A 27437-nucleotide genomic window follows, 5' to 3' on the forward strand; every position below is an offset into this window, starting at 1 on the left:
ATGAGCAAAAAAATATTTAATCAATTTTAAAGGTACTTATTCTGATGAATTTCCTTTCATCAAACGTTCCATAAAAAGGCTGACTTTTTATTTTTGTACAAGTTTTGTTACACACATCGAACATCGTCATAGTGGAGAGACTGACATCATCACCCATGTGAAATCAAAAAACATCAAGCAAGTGTCACAAAAAGTCAGTGTTCTTCAAAAATTGACACTTTTTCCCCTTTATCTTATGATTTTGACATTCACACAGATTATTTGTTCACATCGTTTCTGATTGAACGCATATTTTTTTTCAGATCATTAAAGTTTTGGCCTCTAATTTCACTTGTTTTTTGCATAGAGATTTTATTTTTTATGCTTCAATTTTTATGTGTGGAAAATCCCTATTTTATTTGGAAAAATCCCTTTTGTATTTATTAGGGAATGGTTTTACTATAAAATCTTCTTAATTTTTATTTTCAAAAGTTGGCAGCTATGCTTCACATGATTGCACAAGGGCTATTATATATTTTTTTAATAAAGGGACCCATGTAAAATTTGTGACCCGGGTGTCCATAGAAAATATTGACCTAGGCAAACCACATTCCCAGATGTGGAAGCCCTTAGCTGTCGGTCTATCTCAAAAGCAATGTAGCCTGCGTGGGATGACCGTTAAAAAAAAGGACAGGTCCAGGATTATTTATTTCACAGGTTTGTTAGATCATCTTGTATTTTATGATACAGACCAATGTTTCTCATAGTAATCAGATCTTGGAAGGGACTATCACTCTCCTCTAGAACTGTTTTGGAATCAGCTATATAAACTGTACATCCCAATACAATTAGCCTTGGCATGCAGAATATGATGACCTGACAGAAATGGTCACTGTAGATGTGAGGGAAGCTAGCTTTTGCCAAATTATTTTCATTATCAGAGTGTGTACAATACCTAAAGAAACGTTTTGTGAATTTCGATTGATTTCTGCCTGTCTAAATAAGCTTTGCTAGAATCTTACATCAAATACCTTTCAAACCAACCACGACCATGGTCTATAGACGAAGTAATTTTAATTAATGTGCAGCTGGAAACCATTTTCTATTGAACACTAAACATGCTGGTGACTGGTGTAAAAGAAAATGGCATATCAAGAGAAAGAATAGTAGAAAACGAATAATAGAAACCTTTGAAGGAAAACGAGAGACTGAAAACCTGTTAAAGATGCTGGAAAATAAAATACATGAAGCAATCACAAAAATAGGGAGAATTAGAAATAGGGAGTGAAAACAGATGTACTCGGATTGAATTTTTTGTGAAAATAAATCAAAGGATATGCAGAAGACTGGATGTTGTGAAGATATTTATTATTTGAGATGTTAATTTTTTTAAGGAAGGAAAAAACTCATCTCTGCCTCTACCGGGAGTCGAACCCGGGTCCCTCGATTGCCGGACGAGTGCTCTGACCACTAAGCTACAGAGGAGATAGAGATTTTCCTTCACTAGAGCGTATATATGCCGAACGGAACCGTGCAATGGACGGTGAAACCGATCAGCTAATAGCTCATGGACGACGAGCCACCAGAGGGCTATATATATGACATGAATGTCGCTCTCCACTTGTTAATACAAGATATGCAGAAGACTGGATGTTGTGAAGATATTTATTATTTGAGATGTTAATTTTTTTAAGGAAGGAAAAAACTCATCTCTGCCTCTACCGGGAGTCGAACCCGGGTCCCTCGATTGCCGGACGAGTGCTCTGACCACTAAGCTACAGAGGAGATAGAGATTTTCCTTCACTAGAGCGTATATATGCCATATATAGCGTCGTAAATATCTTCACAACATCCAGTCTTCTGCATATCTTGTATTAACAAGTGGAGAGCGACATTCATGTCACATGTCATAAATCAAAGGAGTTGACTTCTTTTTTTTTTGGAAATAAATAGCTGGAAATAGCGAATGAAGGGTTTTTGTTTTCTTGTTATTGTTCTATGGATGAGCAGCAATTCATATAGTTAGACTCCATTTCATACATTGTCGGAAGTCTAAGCACAGAATCCTGGGGAGGGGACCTCAAGCTAATTACATTTGTAGCCCCAAGAAATAAAATTGCGGGGGGGACAAATGAGGTCATCGAAAAGTCAGCTACTATTGTGACACAACTTCAAAGTTTCTTGAAGGAAAATTTTGTTTTTGGCACAAGATGTCACAGAATTGAAGAATTTCAGTGTTTTTGTATCGGAATGTAGCAAACGAGAGCGAAATTGTCAAAACTGTAGCAGACGTCGAAAATTGTAGCAGTTTGTAGCAATTGTAGCAGATTTTCCACTTGTGTCACAGCTTCTTTTCTCATATCATTGGTGAATGAAACAAACTCCCAAGCTCTATTGTCGAATCCCCCACTATCACTAGTTTTTTGTTCGATATCAAACAATATCTTTGTCATTTTCAGTTGCATCCTCTTGTTCAGGTCTTAGGGCCAACAATATTGTATAAATAAATTATTTAAAATTATAAATTTTTCTGCATGAATGAATGAATAATTTTTATTCATAACTTCAATCAAATTGGATGGCAAAATGAAAATTGGCGTATGCACGATCAAACATTGGGGGGGGGGGGAAGTTAGCATACAATGTGAAATTTTTTTCGATATTGTAATTTTTTTACAATATTTGAAAATATTTCTAAGCTAAACTGTAAAATACATATTTTACTAACCTGCTGTCATTTTTCAGAAATCTATTGAGATGAACTTCTTCCGACTCAAAACAGTTTTCTAATATCGTTGTTGTTCCATTCGATTCTTCACGTTTCATGATCTCTTCTATATTCAAGAAATTTGACTTCCATACAATATTCCAGCCAACAAATATACTCACCTTTTCCCATCTGAAAGATCCTATCTCACCCTCCAAAGAATCTGGTATCTACTTCATCCCATGCAAGAATTGCGAAAATGGATATATTGGCCAAACTAGAAGAAATCTAAATATTCGAGTTCTCGAACACCGAAAGCATGTTGAGAAGGGATGGACGGATAATTCGGCTATTGCCCAACACTGTTGGCAATATTCACATTATTTTGATTTTGATAAAGCGTTTGTTTTTAAAAAAGCAACACACAATTCTGAATTGAATTTTCTCGAGGGATACTTCATCAGAACATGCCAGAATTTCCTCGTTAATGATGGAAGAAACATGCCACCCATTTCATCAGCTTGGAAAGGCTTTATTAACCTCAGTCGTGACAAAACTTTCAACACTTTGCAACAGATGGCTCCCCAGTTCGCATCGAAAGACCACTCGGACGCAGCAAATACAAAGGCGAACTCTTCGGACAACCAGACGTAAACATCACCCCTCCACGACTCATTCGTGTGAATTCTGACCACGAGGTCCTGATGACGGCTCTCCATTGAAGAGCCGAAACGCGTCGACCAATTGAATTTATTTGTCTTGAAAACGTGGCAATTTTTGTATACATTAAAATCAGGCAAAGGTTCTCATTTTTGTGATAACTTAAAATATTAGTTAATTCTCGATGGAAAATGCCAGTTGATTCTAAAATAAAAATAGAAAACCATTCTTGACTGAAAATATCAAGCCTACCCTGATTGAAAATAGCAGCCGGAAAATATCAAACTATTCTTGGTAAAACTATCAACTCATTCGTGACCTGAAAATATCAGTCCATTTCATCATCCCACATCAGAATGAAAATATCAAACCATCCTCAACTGAAAATACAAAGGGCACAACAGGCAAATTGCCCAATGAGGTGGCTAAAAAAAGAAGTTCATAAAAAAATATTTACTCATATACAACCGAAAATATCAAACCATTCTTGATTGAAAATATCTGAAATCTGTTTATTTACAGATGAACTAATTATGATTGATAACACTCATTTACTGATGAACGTACCAAATCGTTTTTGATTAAAAAATCATATGTCTCATGATATTTTTAAAATAAATATCTAATATATATCAACATACTCTGTACAGAGATCAAGGAATTTCTGCTCTCTTACTTCAAGTCTGCTGTGAGCATACACCTGGAGCGAACAAAGTTCATGCAGCAATATCACCACAGTGGAGAAACAGTTAAGGAGTACATATCAGCTCTGTGAACGTTAGCGTTGAACTGGAAGTTCAAAATTAATCTGGGTGACCATTCATGGGATCAACTCATTCTGGGAGTCAACGATTCATGAATCCAAGAATTGTTATTCTGCGAATACTCTGGCGATGCTGCAGCACTCAATGAAGTCAAGTGCCAAGTATACGCTCTATTAAGCATAGGAAAAAACAAATCCGCAATTAAGCCAGAACATGTGCTCACTACTATACAACTGTCTGCAATAACATAGCAAAATCAGAAGGTAAACAAGCCAAAGGAAATCGCTATGATGTTCGATCATGAGGGAAAGAAAACTAAGTTTCTCGTATCGACAACCAAAAATGATGCATCCATTTTGAAAGTGCAAAGCATGAAAAAGGGGAGAAATGTAAAGCCAAAAATACTCAGTCCAAAGCATGTTATGTAAAAGACCATTTCTAGAAAGTAAAATTTGGAAACGTTGAGTTCATGCATAACATTCTTTACAAGATATACGGAAGATTGGATGTTGTGAAAATATTTATTATTTGAGATGTTAATTTTTTTTTTTTTTTTTTTTTTTTATGGAAGGAAAAACTCATCTCTGCCTCTGTCGGGAGTCGAACCCGGGTCCCCCGATTGCCGGACGAGTGCTCTGACCACTAAGCTACAGAGGAGATAGAGATTTTCCCTTCGCTAGAGCGTATATATGAGCTGAACGGAACCGTGCAATGGACGGTGAACCGACCAGCCAATAGCTCATGAACGACGAGCCACCAGATGGCTATATATATGATATGAATGTCGCTCTTCACTTGTTAATACAAGATATACGGAAGACTGGATGTTGTGAAGATATTTATTATTTGAGATGTTAATTTTTCTTTTTTTTTATGGATATCTTCACAACATCCAGTCTTCCGTATATCTTGTATTAACAAGTGAAGAGCGACATTCATGTCATATAACATTCTTTGTGTCAGCCAAGAGGATAAAAGATATGAAATTCATGCCTTGGTGAACAAATGTCATGTCAAATTTCAGTATGACTCTGGGTCAGGCAAATCACTCATCCCGGAAGTTTTTTATAACAAAATCTGGAAACCAAAATTGTTTAAACCATAGTTTCCTAACCTTTTTTGTCCCATCACCACCACCTTCAGAATTTTTTTTCTCCTATTGCCCCCAACGCAATCTAACTCATAGGATCCTATGTTATACCCGTAGCTTCTACTGCCCCTGGAACATTCCAACACCCCCATTGGGAATCACTGGTCTAAACCAAAACAACTATTGGCATATCCTGACCACGCTGTTGCTACACTTGATGAAGCAATAGTGATCATTACAATTGGTACAACAACCAAAACATGTTACGTCACAGTGGTACCTGAAAAGAGTGTTCCTATACTGGGAAAAGATATCGTGCAGGTATTCAACATTGAACCAATGTATTCTGTAAACGCTGCAGTTTCAGATCCGACAGAAACTGTGTCACTAATCCTCAAGGGATATCCTGACATTTCTGATCAGTCACACATGGGGACAGTCAATAACTTTGTTGACTGTAACAAGGTTAGTGAGAATGCAGTGCCAAAATTTGTGAAAGCACGACCAGTTCGTGCTTTCACTTATGCCTTGCGTGTTGCTGTAGGCAAAGAAATTGATAGACTGGTGCAACACTAGAACAGGATGTAAACAATGAAATTGTTGAATGGGCTTCTCCTGTAGTTCATGTCACAAAGAGAAATTGACAAATTCATCTATGAAATAGATTTCAAATCTACAATAAATCCTTACAAGATAACCAAGTCATATCCAACATTTGAGGATGTTGCAGAGTTGAATGGCTGTGTAAAGTTTAGTGTCATCGATCATCGGACATATTCCTTCAAGCCAGAGTCAACAAATGTTCTTGAAGGATCTGGTAATTTCTACACATAGGGGTTATCACATTACGCCAGCATGCTATTGGGAATATCATGTGCTCCAATTATTTTCCAGAAACTGGTGGATGAGTTCCTTGTTAGAATGGAGGGAACCATGCGCCTGACATTTTTTGAAAAATTTCTCCAAAGCCCTGTGATGTGACTCGTCATTTGTTCCGGTCACTCTGGCATCATAAATACTTTTACATTATTTATTCCTTGGAATAACCCATCAATTTACCGCTACAATATAGCTGGAGCTACATTTAGGCTGCACATCAATCTTTTACAGCCATATAACCCTTTATGAGTTTGTGTGTGGTAAAAGAAGATGTGATAGAATCGATTTAATTTGTTTAATTAACAAGATAAGATACAGTAAAACTGTAGACACATGATTACAGATACAAATACAGCTAGCAACAAATATAGCTACATGTGACAAACAACAAGGAATGTCATGTTCCAGACGGCTTTGACTTCTCAAAATGTTTTCTCTTAATCTTTTATATACTGACCATATTCTCTGCATTTTTACATAACAGTCCCTATAGTAGCCACCATTCAGCGCAGCGAGTTGATTGCTACACAAATTGCATAAATTTTGATATTTCAATTTCAATTTCACTTCACAACCAGATCTGGTCACTTTCGAGGCTTCACATTGGTAAGTCCTTGGCAGGAGGACTGTCAGCTGCTCAAGATGAGGTAACTGTGGTTGGCAGATCAGTGTTTCATGATATATGCAGGCTTGACACAATCAATAATACTCACTGTCACCATACGACCTTAAAAAAAAATCTTAATATAACCTTCCAAATTTTTCTCGAGTTACGTTTGTTCCCTTCATAAGAATTTTTTTTTTCCTGACCTTGTACAATAATCTTGAAAACTTTATCACCATGAGAGACAACCTGATGTGGACCAGAGTGTATGGAGGCTGAAGTCTTTGACAGAAAGCATCAGTCCACAAGAAGACGTGAGCATGCCCTCAGGTCTTTGCTGATGGAGAATGTTGTTGTTCCATATGTGCACCTGATTTGAAGTAGGACACTAGTTCTGCACAGCTTGTTGCGACCTACCGATGAAAGTTGCTGCATCTGGAATGTCACTCAGAGGCATCATGAATTTTCTTGGCAGACGAATTGGAATCCCATTTAGCATTTCTGCTGCTATAGCCTGGATATCTTCCTTCCAAGTAGAACGGCAGCCTAGTATAATAGAAGAAGTAATTTTACTCCAGCTTGCTGTAGCATGAGCCATGATTGCAGATTTTAATTTCCTGCGAAATATTTCCACCTGCCGATTATAGCAGCTGGATGAGATGTGCGATGATGGATAGTACCAAGCCAGGGGGCCAGAGCAGAGAAGAGCAATGATTTGAACTGGACACCCTGGTCTGATATTAACTGATGAGGAGAGCAAAAACGAGCAACCCAGTTGGCTTAAAAACTTCTGCCACTGTGTGCCAAAAATGTCCATCAGAGGTTATTATAAATAACCTCTGTAATAATTATACCAAATTATAAATTTTATAATTAATTTTTTGTAAATTTTTATTAATTTATATCAATTTTTTGATTTAAAAAAACCTGGAATTTTTTGAAAAATTGACTGGAAAACCTGGAAAAGTCAGGGAAATGTTTTTAGGAGAATGAGTATGAACCCTGGGATGGTCTTTGACTGAGATGACTTGAAATTTCATAGAGGAGATGATGGCAGATATCAACTGTTGGAGTTTCTCATCTTCTGCTTGTTGTTGTGCCGTTTCCCTGAAGTTGAACATTGATGGTGCATTAATCGATGATATGTGCATTCTTGATCGTGCATCAGCCACTACATTGTCTGCCTCTTTGAGATGCCTGATGCCAATAGTAAACTGACTAATGTAGTCCAAGTGCCTCAGTTGGCATTAAGAGCACTTGTCTTCTTTTTGTGAAAGTGTATAGGAAAGAGAAATGGTGATCAGTGAAAAGCACAAAGAAGCAGCCTTCCACCATATGGCGGAAATATTTGATTGCCATGTACGCTGCCAATAGCTCTCTATCACATGCACTGTACTTTTGCTGGGATGGAGATAACATCTTGGAGTAAAATGCCAATGGTTGATTATCTTTTTCTACCTGTTGAAACCTCTGGAAAATTCGTTTCAGATGGTCAACATGTTGACTTTCACTCTCTGAGGCCACTAAGACATCAAAATATTGTATACAAAAATCCAATCCTCTGATAACATAATGTATAAACCATTGAAAGGTGGCAGCTGCATTTGATAGGCTGAAAGGCATGGAGAGGAACAAATGGTGTTTGTCCACGTTTGAGTGGCATAGTGGTAAGATACTCGTCTACCACCGTGAAGGGTGCTGTCACGGTCCCAGGTTCAAACCCGGGGAGGATATAGATATTTTCCTATTGAGCTTGAGGCAACCACCGATAGATGGTATCTTCATTCCCAACCCAGCTCATTAATGGCAGTAAATCTACTCTATAATATAAAATCACAAACTTGAAAAGGGTCTGTTTCTAAGCAACCAAAATTAGTGAAGATTTTATGTTACGGAAATAGCTGACGTTTTTGAGTGATGGAAATCTGTTACGCTTTTGTGTTATGGAAGTCGGTTACGATTTTGGGTCAAGTTTTCATTTAACTCCTGAGGACATCGGGAACCGCTTGACCTGTAGGGATCAAGTTTTTTGCATATACCCAGAGGTATGTATACATCACCAGTGCTCCCAACACACAGGGTCTGGGTACCCAGGGTGAGGCATTGGACAGATCTCTTTATGAGGAAATTGACAGGTTTCATTTTGAGTCGAGGATGAATATTTGCTTCTCATTGCGCATTGTGCTGCATTGCTTATTGTGGCACTGCAAAAATAATGGTCCATAACTGATAGCAGTGCATTGCATATTGTAGTGCATCACGTGCTGTATTGTGTAACAATAGTTGGGAACCTTTGGGGAATTGGCCAAACCTACCTCTATCTCTTAAATTTGAAACATGTTTATATAGTTGTAATTGTATAATTTTTAATAGAATTTGTTGTGTTTTCTTACCTTTTATAACCGTGCACGGTTGATTTAATTAGTCTGTGATATTTTCATTACTCATAGTCCGGAAAAATGTGCGATCCTGATCGCATCACCATTTTAAATTGTTGTTGCCATTTTTATTTTGTGAAAGTTCCTATAAAAAAATCTATTGTCATTTCTTTATGTAAATTAGATGTATTTTCCTATTGGTTGTGCTCTGATGTGTATTTTTCTGAGATGGTCTGTCCCAGGAGTTCGATCGTTCCGCACTTCCTTTATAGGTATAAATACCCGGAGTCACTTCACATTAGTTGGCATTCATCCTCGCTTTCAACTCAGTATACATCAATTAAGGTGAAGGTGTTCGCCTTTGGATGAGTCATCCAAAGTATGAAATAATTCGTCTCACTGGTGCTTACACATCGCCGGCTGGTTTTGGATCCATCATGCCTTCTCTCTAGTCAATCGTTGTCGTCCCGGTTCCTGTCATCGTTCATCCGTATGGTTCCGCATCGATCATTGCTTCCGATCGTCACCTCGGCCATTGTGTTTGCAGCTCTTGCCGCTACGTGAGTCTTTGTCTCAGATCGTGACCTTCTGTCAAGGTCAATGGCTCATGTGACTCGAGAAAGATCGTCAAACTAGTCGGACTAGATTGATGAGACAACAGACTGGTATGAATTTAAGAAATAATTTTGTGATAATTCTGTTAGTTGTTAACCTACTTAATTGTTGAAAGTATTAAAAAATTTACTTCAGTTAAAATCTAGAAATTCTTTTGAAATCATTTGTCTCTTATTGTGTATCGATTGCACCGATTTCGCCAGATCAGAATCCTGGGTAGTTATGCTGGGTTGTTGCAATTGCTCATTGCAATTGCTGCGTTTAATCCATATTGTGGTGCATTGCGTACTATAGTGCTTTTTATAGTGCTTTGCCTATTGCGATACATCGCATTCTATGCTGCATTGCTTATTTGTGGTGTACAATATTACTGATTACACACATTACTACATTACTGATTGTGATGCTTTACATGTTGTAGTGCACTGAGTGCTGTATTGCTTATTGTAATGCAGTGCTTATGAACTATTGTGGCTCATTGCATATTATGGTGTTTTGTTTAGTGCGATGCATCGCTTATTATGCGGTATTGCGGTGCATGAGGTATTGTGCTGCATAGCTTATTGTGTTGCACTGTAAGAATCACGTGCCATATTACTTATTCTAATGCAGTGCTTATGGTGTAATGTTGTTCATTGCGTATTGTGGTGCATTGCTTATTGTGCTGTATTGCTGATGGGGGTTAAATTATGCATTGTGTTGTTTTGCTTATTATGGTGTATTGCGTATTGTGCTTAATGGGGTGCACTGAATATAGTGGCACATTGCTTATTGCTGTGCTTTGAATATGGTGGTGCACTAATTATTGTGCTGTATTGCCTTTGGTGACACATTGCTTATTGTGCTGTATTGCCTGTGGTGACACATTGCTTATTGTGCTGTATTGCCTGTGGTGACACATTGCTTATTGTGCTGTATTGCCTGTGGTGACACATTGCTTATTGTGCTGTACTGCCGATGGTGGTGCAATAAGCACTGTCCTGTATTGCCAATGGAGGTGCATTAAGTATTGTGCTGTATTGCTTAATGTGGTGCCCTGATATAGTGGTGCATTGTTTTTTGTGGTGCCCTGATATAGTGGTGCATTGTTTTTTGTGGTGCCCTGATATAGTGGTGCATTGTTTTTTGTGGTGCCCTGATATAGTGGTGCATTGTTTTTTGTGGTTCCCTTAATATAAGGCTGCACTATTTATTGTGCTGCATTGCCTAAAATGGTGCATTGCTTATTGCACCGAATCGCCGATGGTGTAGCATTGCGTATTATGCTGTATTTGCAACGTCCCTTATGGGAGTTGCTTGCCCGGTTCGAAATATCCAGTAATTGTAGTGGCAAACGACAAGTGGAAAATTATTACAAATAAACTTTCGCATGAAAATATTATTTATTAGGTTGGAATGTATAAGTTGGACAATTTTAACAGAAGATTAATTCAACATAGAACCCTCTATTCGACATTGACAGGAAGATACTGTCGCACCGGTTCATGGTCATCAATAGTCAATCTTCTATGCCGATCGGACATCCGACATTGATAGTCACTGATACGTAGCGTATCCCCGTAAGTATCAGTGGAGGCCTCTCGGTTGAGAGTCGGATCTATTCCAGCAGTGGCCTCTCGGTTGAGGGGCGGGCCACTTTGATCAGCTCCAGGGGGGGCCTCTCGGTTGAGTGCCGGGCCACTTTGATCAGCTCCAGCGGGGCCTCTTGGTTGAGAGCCGGATCTCCAAGATGTTACTTACTACACGTAGCCTTGACAAGGCAGCTGCTACATTACTTTCCATCTATCATCAGCCATGAAGTATTTTGACTACGGATTCGAAAGCATTAATTTCTCTTCAGACCTGCCAGATAACATTCAGATACTATAAACTATTTCATTTTAAATAACTATTAGCTTATTTTCCCAGCCTAAAGCCTAATGATACAGTAGCAAGACGGAGAACCGTCCAACTAGAGGGCTTCAGTGGAATGAACAAAACAAAGGATGAGCGCTCTGTGAGAGACAGAGGGAGGAATTTATACTCCCATTTCATAAATATTTTAGGACTACGTGTCCTCGCAAAGGCCTTTTCGCCTCAACAAAAATATCTGATTTACATACTTATGCGTCAATAAATAATAAACATTGCAAATAAAATATTGCATCGGAATTCTGGCAACATGACACAATCCAGAGAGCTGATCAGACTCTCCCGACTATGTAAACAATAACCAAACAAGACAAAAGGAAATGAAATGTTCTGACGGAGGTCTGCAGCCCCCCGCCGAAAACAAGTGAGTACTACTCTATGTTTTCCATACAACAAGACTTGTAATAACTCCCCCGGGAGGTTCTTTAATAAAAATAAAAATATTTTACCGGACAAACCGTTAAGCCTCGCCCAAACTATACAGAATTTGAACCAGACCCCTCCACGAAAATAGCGACATCGTCGTCATGAGGGAAATTAATTTATATGGGACATCAGTAGCCCGACCTCTGGCCCATTCTCGTTCGACAGCCGAAAGACCCCACCCGCCAACTGCGAAACTAAGCAAACATTCTGGTTTTTACCGGTTTGCCAGCAGGTCCTCTGGTGATTTCCGGTAACTGAGAGGTCCCTGGGGTCTAAAATAAGAAGGAATTTCCCATATAACGACAAGATCACCATTAACGTAGAGGGATCGGATCCCGATACGTTACATATTGCTTATTGTGGTGCATTGCAGCGCATCCAATTATTGTGCGCATTATTGCGATACATCGCGTATTGTGGTGCATTATGTTTTATGCTGTATTGCGGGGCACTGTAAACAGTGGTACATTGCTATTTTTGGTGCATTGCGTATTGTAATGCATCGCGTGCTGTATTGCTTAGTCTAATGCATTGCTTATTATGGTGCTTTGCTTATGGGATGCATCGCGTATTGTACATAGTTATATGTATTGTGGTGCATTGCTGATTGTGTTGCATTACTGATTGTTATGCATTGTAGTATATCGCATACTGTATTTCTCATTGCAATGCAGTGCTTATTGCGTATTGTGGTGCAATGGGTATTGGGCTGTATTGCTCATTGTGGTGTACTGCAAATAGTCGCGTATCGCTGATTATAGTGTATCGCTTGCTTATTGTGTTTCAGTGGTTATGGCGTATTGTGGTGCTTATTACGATGTATAGTGCTTTATTGCGTATTGAGCTGTATTGCTTATTATGGTGTGTATTGCATATTGTTATGCATTACGTGTTATAGTGCATTGCGTACTGTATCGCTTATTATAATGCAATACGTATTGTGGTGTATTGCATTTTGTGCTACATTGCGTGTTGTACATACATCGTGTGCTATATTGCTTATTATAATGCAGTCTCTACTGCTTATTGTGCTGTAGGCATTATTGTAGTGCACTGCAATATGGTACATTGCTGATTGTGGTGCATTGCGTATTGTTATGCACCACGTATTGTAGTGCATTGCATGCTGTATTGCTTATTATAATGCAGTGCTTATTCCGTATTGTGGCTGTATTGCTATTGTGCTGTATTACTTATTTTGGTGCACTGCAAATACAATGCTGATTTTAGTGCATCACATGCTGTATTGCTTATTATAATGCAGTCCGATGCAGTCTGTATTGCGTATTGTGGTAAATTGCTTATTGCAATGTTTCGCTGATTGCAGTACATTGCTGATTTTGCTGATTGTTGATTTGTACTGTTATGCATTGCGTACTGTAGTGCATAACATGCTGTATTGCTTATTGTAATGCAGTTCTTATTGCGTATTGAGGTGCATTGCGTATTATTCTGCTTTGCTTGATGCGATACATTGTGTTTGCGTATTGTGATGGATCGCATATTTTACTGCATTGCTTATTGTGGTGCACTGCAAATGGTGGTGCATTACTGATTGTTATGCATTGTGTATTGTAGTGCATTGCGTGCTGTGGTGTTTATTTTAATGAGTGCTTATTGCATATTGGGGTGCATTGCTTATTGTGGCATACTGCAAATAGTGGTGCATTCCATATTGTAGTGCATCGTGTGCTGTATTGCTTATTGTGGTGCATTACATATTATTGTGTTTTGTTCAATGCGATACATTGCGTACTGTGATGCATATTGTAATACAGTGCTTACGGTGTATTGTGTTACATATTATGGGACTTCGCCTATTGCGATGCATTGTGTATTGTGGTGCATTCCTTATCATGGTACACTACTTATTTTGCAGTATTGCTGATGTTGGTGCATTGCTTATTGCTGCATTGCCGATGGTGGTACATTGCATTTTGTACTGTATTGTGGTGCACTGCATATAGTAGTGGATTGAATATTGTGCTATATTGCCGATAGTGGTGCTTTGTGTGTTGTGATACACCGTATATAGTGAATCACTATTTAATTTGCTGTATTGCTGATGGTGGTGCATTACTTATAGTGCTGTATTGCCTATCGTGGTGTATCACGTATGTATTGCGCTGCATCGAGTATTCTGTTGTATTTATCATGGCAGCGCATTGCTTATCAAAATCAGGATGTGAAACTGGCAATGAATAACTATTTCGCAGGCATTTGCAATGCCTGAGGAATATTTTGCTTTATAATTTTAAAAAAAATGTGACGAATAGTTAGCTCCATTGGAGGAGTTGGAGGGGGGGGGGGTTGGAAGCCATAGCCGTCAGGGGCTTTGCCCCCCTAGTTGTAATATAATGATATGATCAGAGTTGATGCTTGGTGAAGTAGTAAATTACTTAGAAAAAGACAACCATAAATACATTATGGGCATTGTATAGTATTTTATCACAGGGGCGTCAGAAGTATTTCCAACCTGTGGGTGCTCACACCAGTGTACGGTGTGAGGGGGGTCCCCCCCCCCTTCTCTGAAGGATATAAAAAATTGAGAATGTATTTGGAAAAAAAAAATTTTTTTTACTGTTTATATTTCTGTAGAAACACTGTATAACAGCGGTTTTCAACCAGTGCTCCGCGGAGCCCTTATGGTTCCATGTGCACTTTTCGGGAGCTCGCGGTTGCTCCAGGGTTATAAAATAAATCAGAATCTGATAAATAGAAAGAGGGGCTTGTGTGCGATGCTCTGTCATGGAAATAATGTACTAAAAAGAGCTCGCGTCACAAAAAAAGTTGAGAGCCGCTGCTGTATATTTTGGGCAGAGTCGGCCAAAAGAAAATTATCATCCATGCGAAATATTGATTCAGCGTCCCTTTGGCGCATCAATAAAGAGACTCCGAAAATTCGCAAATGTTTTCTCAGCTAGATAAAAATGTATAGTGTTATCGTATATTTATATTTCGTGTATTTGTCGCGCCACTGTCATTTTCTGCACACAAGGGCTAATTAGATCGGGACCTACAATTTATTGCCGATTCCGAATGGCAGCCTTTTTTATACTCACCGAGAGGCTGGTGCACTAACCTCTCGGTGTGGGACTTCCCCAGTGGAAATCTTTTTCTGTGGTCATGTGGTCATTTCTGTTGTTTCCCCCTGTGTCAGGAATGTTTCTGACAAGGACGAATTGGGTATCGAACTCGTGACACCTCTAACGATCCTTATATGGTAATTTAGGGAAGTTACCGCACCCAATAAAACAGAAATTAGTTTTCTCCGAGAATCATCAGTCCAATATAGTTTTAAAGATAGAGTTTCAGTCAAAACATTTTTTTCTCTAAAAATATGAAAGATCTGGGAGATTAGCCTAGTTAAGTTTTCTTTCTTTCTCTTTTTGGTTTTTTGTTTAGTCATAACGAGCACATTGACATTTGTCTGTCAGTGACATTTTCGAGTGGGGTGGTTCAAATGGTGATTGTTATGCCTGGAAGGCAACAGCAGGTTTTGTTTGGTATGCTGGCAAGTTCCGCCAAATAAAAGGCAACATGCACAGATGATAGTGGGGTGGGAAGAAGCACTGAGAAAATAGCTAACCATATGTTTGACCATGAAAGAACATGACAAAACATTTCCCATTGGGATTACAAATTTTGTCTGTCTTTTTTTTCACAAACATCAGAATGGAAAGTCAACGTGAATGGAAGAACGACGAGATTTCTATTGGTTTGAGGAAGGGGTACTTCTGTATTCCACGGACCCTTTGTGGTGGTCGTAGATACCTATATATATATATATATATATATATATATATATATATATAAAGGATAATATCCAGTATAGGATAGTATAGGATAATATTCAGTATATAATAAAAGAAAAGAGTAAATTGCTTCCTCATCCAAACTCACTGACACCCCCTCCCTGAAATCCTTCCAAAGAACCAAAATGCTAACCCAAAAGAATATTCAAGCTCATGCACAATGCTACTTTTAGAGCAAGCATTTTTTACCCGTTACTCACAAGCACCGCTGTGCTCTTTGAAGCATCCAGAGTGCTCGATGCTCATGTCCGATTTTCATTCGATCACTTGATCAACGGCCCAAACCCTCTTTGTACAAATCGCGTTGAAGGACTGAAATCATCCCGATTTAAAGCATGGGAACGTCAAACTTGCCGTAAGGGTGTTTTTTTTTTTTTTTTTTAATGATGGGTACAGGCAGTTCTCGCGACTAGAAAAGGGTTGAACACTTCTGTTTTAGAGTGAGTATCTAAAAATTGTAGCCTCTCCATGAGAAGAAGAGGGGGCTAACAGGGCTCCAGCTGTGAGAGTTCTTATTTTTGCATTTTTTTATACTAAAAATTTGTTTTAGAGCTTCTCGTGTAAAAACTTGGGCTTGGGCCGTCATTTCAACTTTTTTTTCCGGGGGGTGCGGGGGAGGAGAGCAAAGCACATGTACTCAATGTAGGTATATATATATATATGCCATTTTTAGTATATTTTCAAAAGCGGGGGTGGTTCCCCCCCCCCCCCTCAAATGACGGCCCTGGCTTGGGCTCTTTGAAAAATCTCAGCCTGGGGACCCGGCTTCAGGATATGGGATGCTGAAAGTGCATCCTCTTTTCAAGTAATTGCTGTTCATGTACCCCCAAGTGGGTTTTTAGGCCAGAATTTTTAAGGACATCTTTCAAATACATTTATTGTATGGGAAAAAAATTAGAGCTGCCACTGAATTCTACCTTGGAAATACTGTATAGAGGCACCCTGCTCTGACCTATTTCACGGCACACCTCTTCAGGAATCACTGCTCTACTCGGCACTGTTTAATTTCGAAAGTAAAAAATATCGCTTCAAATGAAACCATGGCTCCAGAAGCGCATGCAGAGAAGGGACAAAGACTGCCCTTGCTCTTCCTCGGGTGGTCAGAAATAGATGATTTAAAAAATTCGAAGAAAAATATCTATAATATTTTAATTAAATTCCTTCATCTTGAAATGCTAATTTTTGTAATGTTAGTAGCGCAAGATTTTCCGTAAGATATTCCCTGTATCCCCCCCCCCCCCGCCATGGCCTCCCACATGCTACATGCTGCAGCAAGACTCCCTGACCAGACTTTTCATTAGCTCCTGCAAAGGGAATTTGTTGTAAGGTGAAAAACTGGGCTCCTGGGCTGATGCAAAGCCTCCTAGTTACTACTCTCTAGGAGGCTTTGGCTGCAGCCCTGTCAGCCCCAAATTCGGGGGAGCCATGATTCTCTTCACTCCCCAAGTAAATTCAAGTAATCAACTAAATAGCATGCTATTACGATTCAGTTCTGAGCATCTGTCAGACCAGACATGTCCCGGGCTCTGTCTCTTCACGGATATAAGCCCTTTGACTGTGTGGGCCATGCTGGGAAGTTCTGAGCATCTAGTAAGGACGTTTTAACAAATATTTTTCTTGCTTAATGTAAGCGAAAAGACTAACTACTATACTGACGCAGTGCTTGTTCCACAAAATAGGAAGTTTAGTTTCTATTTTGCACTAAACACAGTATTTACATGGGGGGGGGGGATAGGCACGAAAAGTCTGGGTCTGGGATTCAGTGAAAGAAGCAAACCTGGAGCGGCTTGATACCAAGGTGTGGGGTCCCAGTATCAAGGACGGCTCCTGACTAAACTGTCAAAAGTGTGAGACGTAGTTTTGGCTCTTATCTGCCGTATAAGTTGTAAAATGACCCTGAGAACCAGCCGCTGTATTTTTGAGCTAGATAAAATGCTTACAAAAATTATTTCTCTCTTACGAATCATTTACAGTTTGAATTTTATTGATACATAGGTGCTGGAACCTAGTGGCTGAGACCATTTCAGCTCCTTCCCCCAAATAAATTTTGTGAGGGGGGGGGGGCTGACAATAATTAATGAATATAACATGCAATGCAACGTTTGCCACTTCCCCAGTGTATGGGCTCGGGACCGGGCGATTGGCAACTTCCACTCCCCTTAATGTTTTCTTCATGTTGGTGTCTCTGACTGACAAAATATTTTTTCCGAGTTTTTCTGCTAGAATTCTTCTCTTCTTTTTTTATTTATCACCAAAGCCGCCCCTGCCCAGCATGAAACCTTTTGCTATCTATCAATATAGTTTTTTTACATAAAGAATTTTAAATAGCAGTGGTTTTCAAAGTGTGCCTCAAGGTTCCTAGGGGTGTCACTGCAAGTTTGCAACATTGATGCGTGTCAGTTCCATGCTATAATTTTTTATTTTCTTTCTCTGAACTGTTCTAGCGCAGAGAAACAATGGCTAGGAAGAAGAGGGTTGACAAACCTTCGAGAACCACTTGATACTGTATAAATGGAATTATTGCTTACCTAGTTGCTTCAAAAAGATGGTCCAAACAGGAAGTCTTATCTTTAAATGTTTAAAGTAAATGAACGGCACAAATGGCCAAGCCACTCTGTCAAGATCACATAAGCGAATTACCCCATATATCCGCCGGTATCAGTCACAAACAAGGAGACAAATTTTTCTAAACAAAACAGCATTCTCTTCGGGCATTCATTTGGTTCACATGTGTCTGGATCTACCCGCCAATGGAGAATTTCATTTATTGTAATGAAACACGCTTTTACCCTTGAGGCAAAGGAGGGACACCTGCTGAGATACAATCTAGAAAAAAAAAAGGATGTGTGCTCTTTTTTTCTCTATGAAAATACCCTTCGTAGGTGCTTGACCATGAAATTAACTACTGGATACGTGTATAGATAAAACAAACCAACAGAATAAGATTAGTATAGGGTTAAAAAAAATTTTTTTTTTGTTAGTTTTTTTACGAAAGAAATCAGTAAAAATGGTTTTCGTTCTAAACTGTGGGTGCTTAAGCAGCCATAGCACCCCTGAGTTCCGATACCACTGCTAAAACATATGGTGTCTGGATACCCTCCATTCCTTAGGCAAAAACCGGAAATCTTTGACACAAGCAAAAATTGTGAGAAAGAAGGGTGGGCCCTCTTTATCTTCCTTTATCAGTGTTAAGGTTATATCAGTTGTTTTGAAACCACAGGCTCCAGCAAAATTGAAGACGCATTATGAGGGAAAAATAATAGGCAATTCTTTTTCCTTTTCAATTTTTTTCCACATTCGGTATTGGCGAAAAAAATGAAAAATCTATGTATGAGATTTTTATTTCTGAATCAATTCTGTGGGTGCTCTGCCCTATTCTACACGAGATTGTCTGTGCTCGAGCAACCACAGCACCCCAGGCTCTGACGCCACTGTTTTATCATGTGTATATATTGTTCATAATTTTAGTTTTTAATTGGGTTGCTGTATTTTTGAAATATATGACATCCATATTTGCTATGGGCATCTTTTGCTCAGCCACCTTGTTGGGCATTTTGCTTGTTGTGGCGTTTGATGTGACAACACCATTTATATACAAATACATCTTTGGGATATCTTGCTCGTACCTTTTGCAGTCTTTGAGTAAATACTCTATTTAACTTTTAAGATGGGCCCCATGGTCACTTGTGTTTCTTTTACACTTTGGTGTGCCTAGTGGATGTATTGGTATTTTTTGGAATAGCAATTATTATTACATAAGACTTTAGACTGATTATATACACATATAGATTGGTCAAGAATTTATATGGAAGCAGACGATGGAGACATTATCATCTTAATGTCTGGGGTGAAACTTCCATTAGTTCCCCTTGCATAACACTAGGTGGTGGTGTTTATATCATGCCATTTGGCATGAAATTATTTTTCAATTTTTGCTCATCCCCCTTCAAAGTGAGATCAAACTTTACACATTCGCTAGGATCAACCGATATATCTTTTCCCAAGTGTTTGTGGTGGTTTTGCCAACAAAGACCTGAGCTAATGAAGAATAGGAACCACAGATGTAGCAGCGGTGCCTGTCAACCAGCCAACAGCAGGCGAAAAACTGGAGCCAGACTGCACCACAAATGATTGTGGGAACTGGTGCAAACTAAATAAGACTGACCTTGTGCGTAGCTTAGCGAGAGAACCCTGTTTAAAATCTGAGGTATGAAGCGTTGCCCTTGGCTTGGCATCTAGATAAAATACTTTGTTATGCGAGCTCATCGAAGAGAGGTTCTCACTCTTGGGGGACCTCTGTGTGTGAGCCATATGTTTTTATATACTAGTTGCTAGTAATTTAAAAAATACAGAAAATCAGCAATCAGGGTTCGTACGGGTTAGGGAAAACCTGGAAAAGTCAGGGAAATCAGGGAAAATGGTCCATTTTTGTTTTAAAACCTGGAAATTTCAGACAACAACCTGGAAAATTGCCACAATTGTCGTCTGACCAGAAAAAAAAAGATAGATCGAAAAATAATAATGTAGAGAAAAAAAATTTACGTTGGGATAAAAAAACATGGAATTCCGATAACATCGTAAATATTGATAATCTGTAAAATATTGCAAAAAAACTATAGATACTGCCGAGGAGGAACGAGGATTTCATAAGTCTGCTTGGAAAAGCATATTGCTACAACGTTATTATACCGTATTTAGTGTTTCCAGAAACATCATAACTGCCCATTGTAGAAAGCCATGGGTACAAAGCTCAGTTGCGATTATTTTGTAAGTTGACTTCAGTTAGGAACGGCGGATGACGCACTTGTATATTTTGATTTCCATGTGGGTATTTTTATTCGAAAACAATGAGTTCTAAGAAAACTTGTGTAGGCGGATAAAAACCTGAATCATCAGTAGGCTGATTGGATCAAAGGAGTCAAAAATGACCCGTATAAATTGTGGTGTCAGCTTTGCGGCAAAACTCTCTATGTAGGCAGATAAGTTATCCATAACCATGCCAAGCATGTGAAATCAGAGGAGTTCAGTGAACGATCCCCGATTGCTAAACTTCTCGGTTCTAGCACTTACGCGAGGGCAAGCCAACTGTAAAGAATTTTGATGCACTGAAACCAACTACATCTTTCACTAATTATGTCACAAAGGAAACAACTGTAAAGGCTTAAATCTTGTGGGCATTAAAATTGCAGAAAAGGGAAATCTTTCATTTCTTAATTGTGTTCCATTTTTCTTCTCTATCCGGCGTATTTCAAAAGCATAAATACGTGTAAAAAAAATCTATGATTATGATATCATTACGATATTGTAATTGAAATTATTAATTTTATAATTAATATAAATAATTTTTTGTACATTTTCATTAATTTATACCAATTTTTTAATTTGAAAATTTGACTGGAAAACCTGGAAAAGTTAGGGGAATTTTTTTATGAAAATGAGTATGAACCCTGGCAATTCATTAAGTTACCAATTACAAGATCAGCAAAAGACAACAGACTGAACAAGTGTGTATTCTCCAAGACAATTAGACTGTGTAGACGATATCCCCATGCAAGTGGCCACACGATAATGAACAATGAGACATGCCCCCCTTCGTATATGCATGCTCCAGGACAATAGTGGATCAAACTACGTCATCAATGAACTTACTGCAATGGATAATGAGACAAAACCCCAAATTTTGGGTCTTGCAAGATACCTTATTTAATACATTTTGAAGTACTTTGAAAAAAAACATTTTATCACTTCGTGCACATTTTTTTTTTTTTTTTTTTTGGCATATTAACAAAATCAGCAGAGCATATATCTAGCTTATTTTTTTATGTTCATACACGCTTTTTAATTCTCATCATTTAGTATGGAAATTAATTTTGAAGTATGAAGATTAAAAAATGTTATATTTGTGAGCATATGTTTCAATATACATATTATATGTTCTATTTCTTTAAGTTTCTATTGAATTAATTTTTTAAATAAACATTTCGTTTTTAATGTGCTACCCTATTGAGATCTGGCCAAATTCATTTAGCATTGTCACGTCATTCATAATTTTTCCTCTTCCCCAGTTTCAGAATCATCACCACCAAATTTTTAACTAATTTTAATAACACCAAATTTTTGTTCAACAAAAATAAAAATTTAAAACTTCAACAATATATTTTACTCTTCCTTCACAACTGTTAACGGGCTCATGTTTATATTGTAACGGGTGTGACCCTACTGCAACATTGATTCTAATCATCCCACTAATGTAAACATCCCAAAATGCCGTGATCGAATTTTATTCATAATCTTACGAATTTTGTGCTCCATAGATATTCATTGCGCTGTGAATCTAAGTCAATAACCACAGGCCCGTGTAAATGACAAGTCCAAGGAAACAAAGATAAAACAGTTAATTAATCTTTAATTATTAGGCTACTATAAATAAGGGCATTAAATATCGATTTACAAATAGAAGCTAGGATAGTGCATTACATAATTTCAATTTACATGGAGAGCGATAAATGGTTCGTAAAGTCGGAAGTGTGACTTACCCCAAATCCGGTGAAGATCAACTTCACTTTTTCGGTGGTGCCCATCTCACGCTTATCTTGTGGACTTCCACAACCTCTCTCTATCTCACTCACTCAGTCTCTGTATATCTCCCTTTTCTGACTCTCTCAAACTTCATATATATATTTTTCTTTGGCTATCCGCCTACTCCTACCTATAATCCATAAACTTCATCTCATTCGCTAATTCCGATCTTCTTTACCGAATTTCTCTTCACTTTACATTATTGGATAACATTTTCCTATGGACATGCGTTTCATTGGCTACTGCTATCCCTTTGGTTCGGTTGACGTTCCTGTGGGAACTATTCCCGGAATCCGCAAATCTCCTTTCACCTAATACCATCTGCTCTAACCCTGGACTTTCTCACGCTTTTACATGTATACAAAATTCTGACCAGCTGCAAATATCATTGAAATATGAGCGCGGCCGCTGAATTTTATTACCATATTCTTCTTATACAACTTATACCGATTTCTTTCATAGTGTCCTGCACCCTTTATACGATTCATTTCAGTCCCCATATTTATAGATCTGTTTATCGCTACTTTTTATACTACTTCTTCGATTCTGTATTCCTTACGTGCTACGCGCCAAATTTATAGGTTTCTTTCATGATCCATATTCTTTGGGACTCTAACTTCTAACACCTGGATACACCTGGCTGGTATGGCTTTGAAATACATAATTTCAAAGTCCATCCTTTCATACCATTATTCCTCGAACGATACTATTATTTAACTTTGCTAATTCCTTTACAGTGTAACACAACGTTCTACATGGTAGTCCTTATCAGTTTAGTTCTTTTTTATACATAGATACCACTTGATGAGAGAAACTTCTCGAAGAAAAACTATGAAAATAGTAATATAGACATGTTTTTCTGGTAAATTTTGAGAAAAAAAATTACTGCATCACATGACTGGGTTTTGGTGGGTTGCCATAGCTAACATAGACATAATTTTCATGAGAAAAAAAAAAGTAAACTTGGTGATAGTCCCAAATCATGTCTTCAGTTATCAGATTTTGGCCAGGGATCTTCAGTCACTTCGCATACTGGCTGGCCAATTTCAGGCTTTGGCAGTAACATCTATATACATGATCAATATGATGCTTGCGAATGACAAGATCTTTACATGAATACTCCTTAAAAACTTTTCCTAACTTTTTTAAAAAATTTGAAAACTTTGATGTTATTTGGCTTTTGCACCAGTCTTCATATACAGTTGCCACTTATTGTTCTTGTCATTTACAGGATTTATCACTTAATGCTTTCAGGGGTTTTTCTTTTTTTTTTTGTAAACTTGATTGTTCTTTTTTTTTTTTCCAGAATCCAAAAAAAGCAAGTGTTACTAGAAGATTTCTCATAGTTGAAGGTGTATATATGAATTATGGAGATTTGTGTCCTCTTCCTGAATTGGTAAATTTGTTTTTCTTTTGTATTGTGTTTTCTGGGGTTTTTTTTTTTTTTTTTTAGGTTTTGTTTCACTTTCCATTTATTTCTATCTTCTTATTACACCAGTCATTCTACGTATAAATGGGTTGATTAGACCAAAAACTCAGTTTAGGACTGATAACAAATTTTTCTTTCATGTCTTTTACTGAAAGATTGGTGCTCCAGCTATTTGGTGTAGCGATTTTTCAGGGTAGTCATGCTTGTACAGTTTATAAGTATCATTTTGATCAAGAAATATACCAAAAAATACTGAACTGGTTTTGAACATGCAAAACATTAGAATTATGTTTGGTACAGGAGGCTGAGGTTTGGTATAGGTTAAGAATTCTTAGCCTGTGCTCCAGAACCATAAAATGAATCAGTAAATTTGATAAATAAAAATACCTACGAGGCGCTGCTATAGAAAAAGAAGCTAAAAATGTGCTGCAGTTCAAAAAAGGCTGACAATCTCTGATTTACGTTAATGTTGCATTGATAGAGCATCGTAGGCGTAAACTTGTATCCCGCCCATGGGCCTGAGCTCTCCAATATTTTTGAAGAGCCGTCTTGGCCCCCATCCCAAAAATTTGGGTGGATTTGTTTCTCACACTTGGCTCAGAAAAAAAACTTTGACAAAAAATTTCTCTAAATAGTAGAAATCATCTGCTCAAAATTTTCTTTTTTTACAATCTCAATCTACTTCTTCTTTGACAATCTTGTTCTGTGACAATAGTAGTCTTATCTCGCAATCACCCTGGCATCCAACCAAAATTGCATCCTTCCAGAGTGCTGCCCATTGTTGCTGCCTGAAGCATTACTCCTAGAGCATAATTTCCCAAACTTTTTGTTCCATTGCCCCCTCCAGAAATTTTTTTCTCTCATTGCCCCAGACTCAAGTGAAACTATAGGATTCTGTGTTATGCTCATACTTTCCATTGCCCCCCCTAGACCATTCCATCGTCCACCAGAAACGATATTGCCCACTTTGGGAAACTGTCCTAGAGATACAAGGCCAGTCAACGTATATCTGTGATGTCTCTATATTAGGTGGTTCGTCAGTAGGGGCCCCTGTAAGTTTTTTCCCCTTTTTTCTTCATTCAGGTGTTTAGGGAACATAGCTTCCTTTTCTTGTCAATTCGGATTCGTATTTGATATATTTGTGAGCAGATTATCACAACTGATTAGAATTGTTTTATTAATGTAATTTTCAAAATAAAAACAAATTTGTTTCATTATGAAATTTGGTCCAATTTTTTTTTGTCCTTTGTTAGCACTTCTATTTATGCGAGTGCTGCTTTCAATTTTACTAGCAACTTCTCCAACTGTTCTTGTTTTAATTTTTTCAGTCTTTATTTTGATACCCTACCCTTATTTTTTTTATCATACGTGAATGATTCATCTTCAAATTCCTCAAAAATTAAAAAAAGATCTGAAACAAAAAAAAAAGTTAGAGCTGATGCTTTTTTACATATATGTTTTGATTCCAACTTTTGTTTCTCTTTTCATATTAATGGTACACAATATTTAAGCAAATGACTGATTTCAAATCGAAGTTTTTAAATTTCACTGAAAATTTTTTTTTTGAATAAAATTTTTTTCTGTAATTAAATATTCAATAAATGCCTGGAAAACTATTGTTAATTTTTCTTCAGCCATCCGTAAAAAAAAACATTGAGCATCTGCAATTCTTGTCAAAAACAATGATTTGGACACTAACATTGATCTCGTGGTTCAAGATAAGCAGTTCTTTTTCTTAACATGAAGTAAAATAACAAATGACACATAATGAAAACTAAATTTTCTTTTATTTAACAAAAGATAAAACCTTGATCTAATTTAAGTAATGATATAAAATGATGAAAAAATTTAGAAATCAATGCTAACACATATAATATCTCCTATACAACATATATACTCATCAATTAAAAAAACAGTTTTAATTACTTCATCAAATTTCCTTTCGTTAGCTTTCGTATGAGTTAAATGCAGACCTCGCAGCGCTCCTATTTTTCCTACTTTTCCTATTTTTTAGAAATGTCCTCCTATTTTCCTACTTTCGTCGCAGTTTCCCTATTTTATTCCAATTCTCTCCTACTTTTCCTATTTTATCCGTTCCTTCCTTTTATTTACGGCCGTTATCTCACTACGAAAATTCCGAGAAACCGCAAAATGTCACTGCTTTCCGTCCCTTTTTGACATGCTTTATTCACAACTTGCTACTGAAAAAGAGAGGGAAAAAAGAACATTTTTTTCAGTTCCACTAGAGCAGGGGATGACGACAACTGTATCTTTTCGCCCCTGCGTGGTATAGTCAAAGTGCTAACAGTTGAAGTCCAGTAGGGAAAGCGAATCTGTTTTTGGGACATCGGTTGCCTTAAATAAGGCAAAAAAAGGGGGAGGGGTAGGGACAGGCTCTGTCCACACACAATAGATTCCATTAGAGACTATAGGTTTCTGTACCGGTATCTCGTATGATCGTTTAAAGCCGGGTTTTCCTAGTAAGCGTTTCGCGCCACGTGAACTGAACTGGATCATATCACTTCAGCAGAAATGTGTTGCATAATTACGTTACGCATTTGGGTTTTCCAAGCGTGGCGCAACATATCAGGGCTGCTATATTGAGTATATGACCCTGGGGTCAGCTACTCTATCGGCTGCATGCTCCGGTTTGAAGGGAAGGGAAAGAGAACACAAAAAAAAAAATGAAGAGAAGGTCGGTGAAATGCGCAGCACACGATGCATTCAACTCCTCCAGAAGCAATCCGCCAATCACGCCCGACGTAAAGCGTTGTCGTGAGCATGGCCCCCACATCCTGGAGCAGGGTCCCTAGGATGTGACTTTTGGCGGGCCCCTTCATAGGGAATTTATGGCATGAAAAAACAAAAAAAATGATGAAAATCGTCTCGGCCCCCAGGGCTGGAGCCCTGTCTGCCTCCCCTTGTGGGGGCCATGGTCGTGAGCCGTATTGCGCTCTGTAGGAAACAGTGTTTTGGACGGCATGTTGCGCTTGGTGATTCATGTTGCGCGTGGCATAGAAAACCTGCTCCTAAGAAAACCCGGCTTTACGGGACAGAGCCCGAGCCCCATCTGGTTTTACGGGGGGGGGAGGGGGGAAGAATCAATTAGCCACACGCAAAACAGTTTTTTTTAGCCTTCAGAAATAACTTTCAGGTTTCTTTATCTTCAGAGTAAGTATTACGTCAGCATCGATGGTGGGGGAGGGGGGAGGTGTTCCGATTTGCTGACTTTGATGACGGAGAGGGGTGTTAGGATGATGTTTACTTCAGCACCCACCCTTTATACAAATATAATGTATTATTAATGGCATCTTACTCTGTGCGCCAAAAACGAATAAAACCTTTTGCTAGTTTGTGGGTACCTGAACTAACATTCTCCCTATTGAGTCTTCTACAGAGCCACTTTAGTGATCTCTAACTACTTAGCGGATCCAAGTGCTCTGGTCCTGTGCCACGCGTCATACAAGTGATTCGTGATTGTGCCGCAGATCACTTAAGTAATTTGGGAATGGGCCGTGGATAACTTGAGTGTTATAGAACAGCACTTGTGACCGCGCAAGTGCTCTAAAACTAGGCCACATGTCACTCAAGGGATCTATAA

The 27437-nt window shown here is 38.2% G+C and overlaps 1 protein-coding gene across 2 annotated transcripts in view; it reads left to right on the forward strand.

Moving 5' to 3' along the window:
• Positions 1-27437, forward strand: part of Spt-I (serine palmitoyltransferase subunit I) — a 280091-nt gene that overhangs the window by 118774 nt on the left and 133880 nt on the right. For both annotated transcript variants that reach the window (XM_089249944.1, XM_089249945.1), the window contains exon 8: positions 23714-23803. In XM_089249944.1, the coding sequence (XP_089106070.1) occupies positions 23714-23803 (90 nt within the window). The remainder of the gene's footprint in view (positions 1-23713; positions 23804-27437) is intronic.

Source organism: Pholcus phalangioides, unplaced genomic scaffold (genome assembly GCF_987345545.1).
Source record: "Pholcus phalangioides strain wild (caught in Gottingen) unplaced genomic scaffold, Ppha-v1.0 ptg000022l_1, whole genome shotgun sequence".
Taxonomy (NCBI): Eukaryota; Metazoa; Arthropoda; class Arachnida; order Araneae; family Pholcidae; genus Pholcus; species Pholcus phalangioides.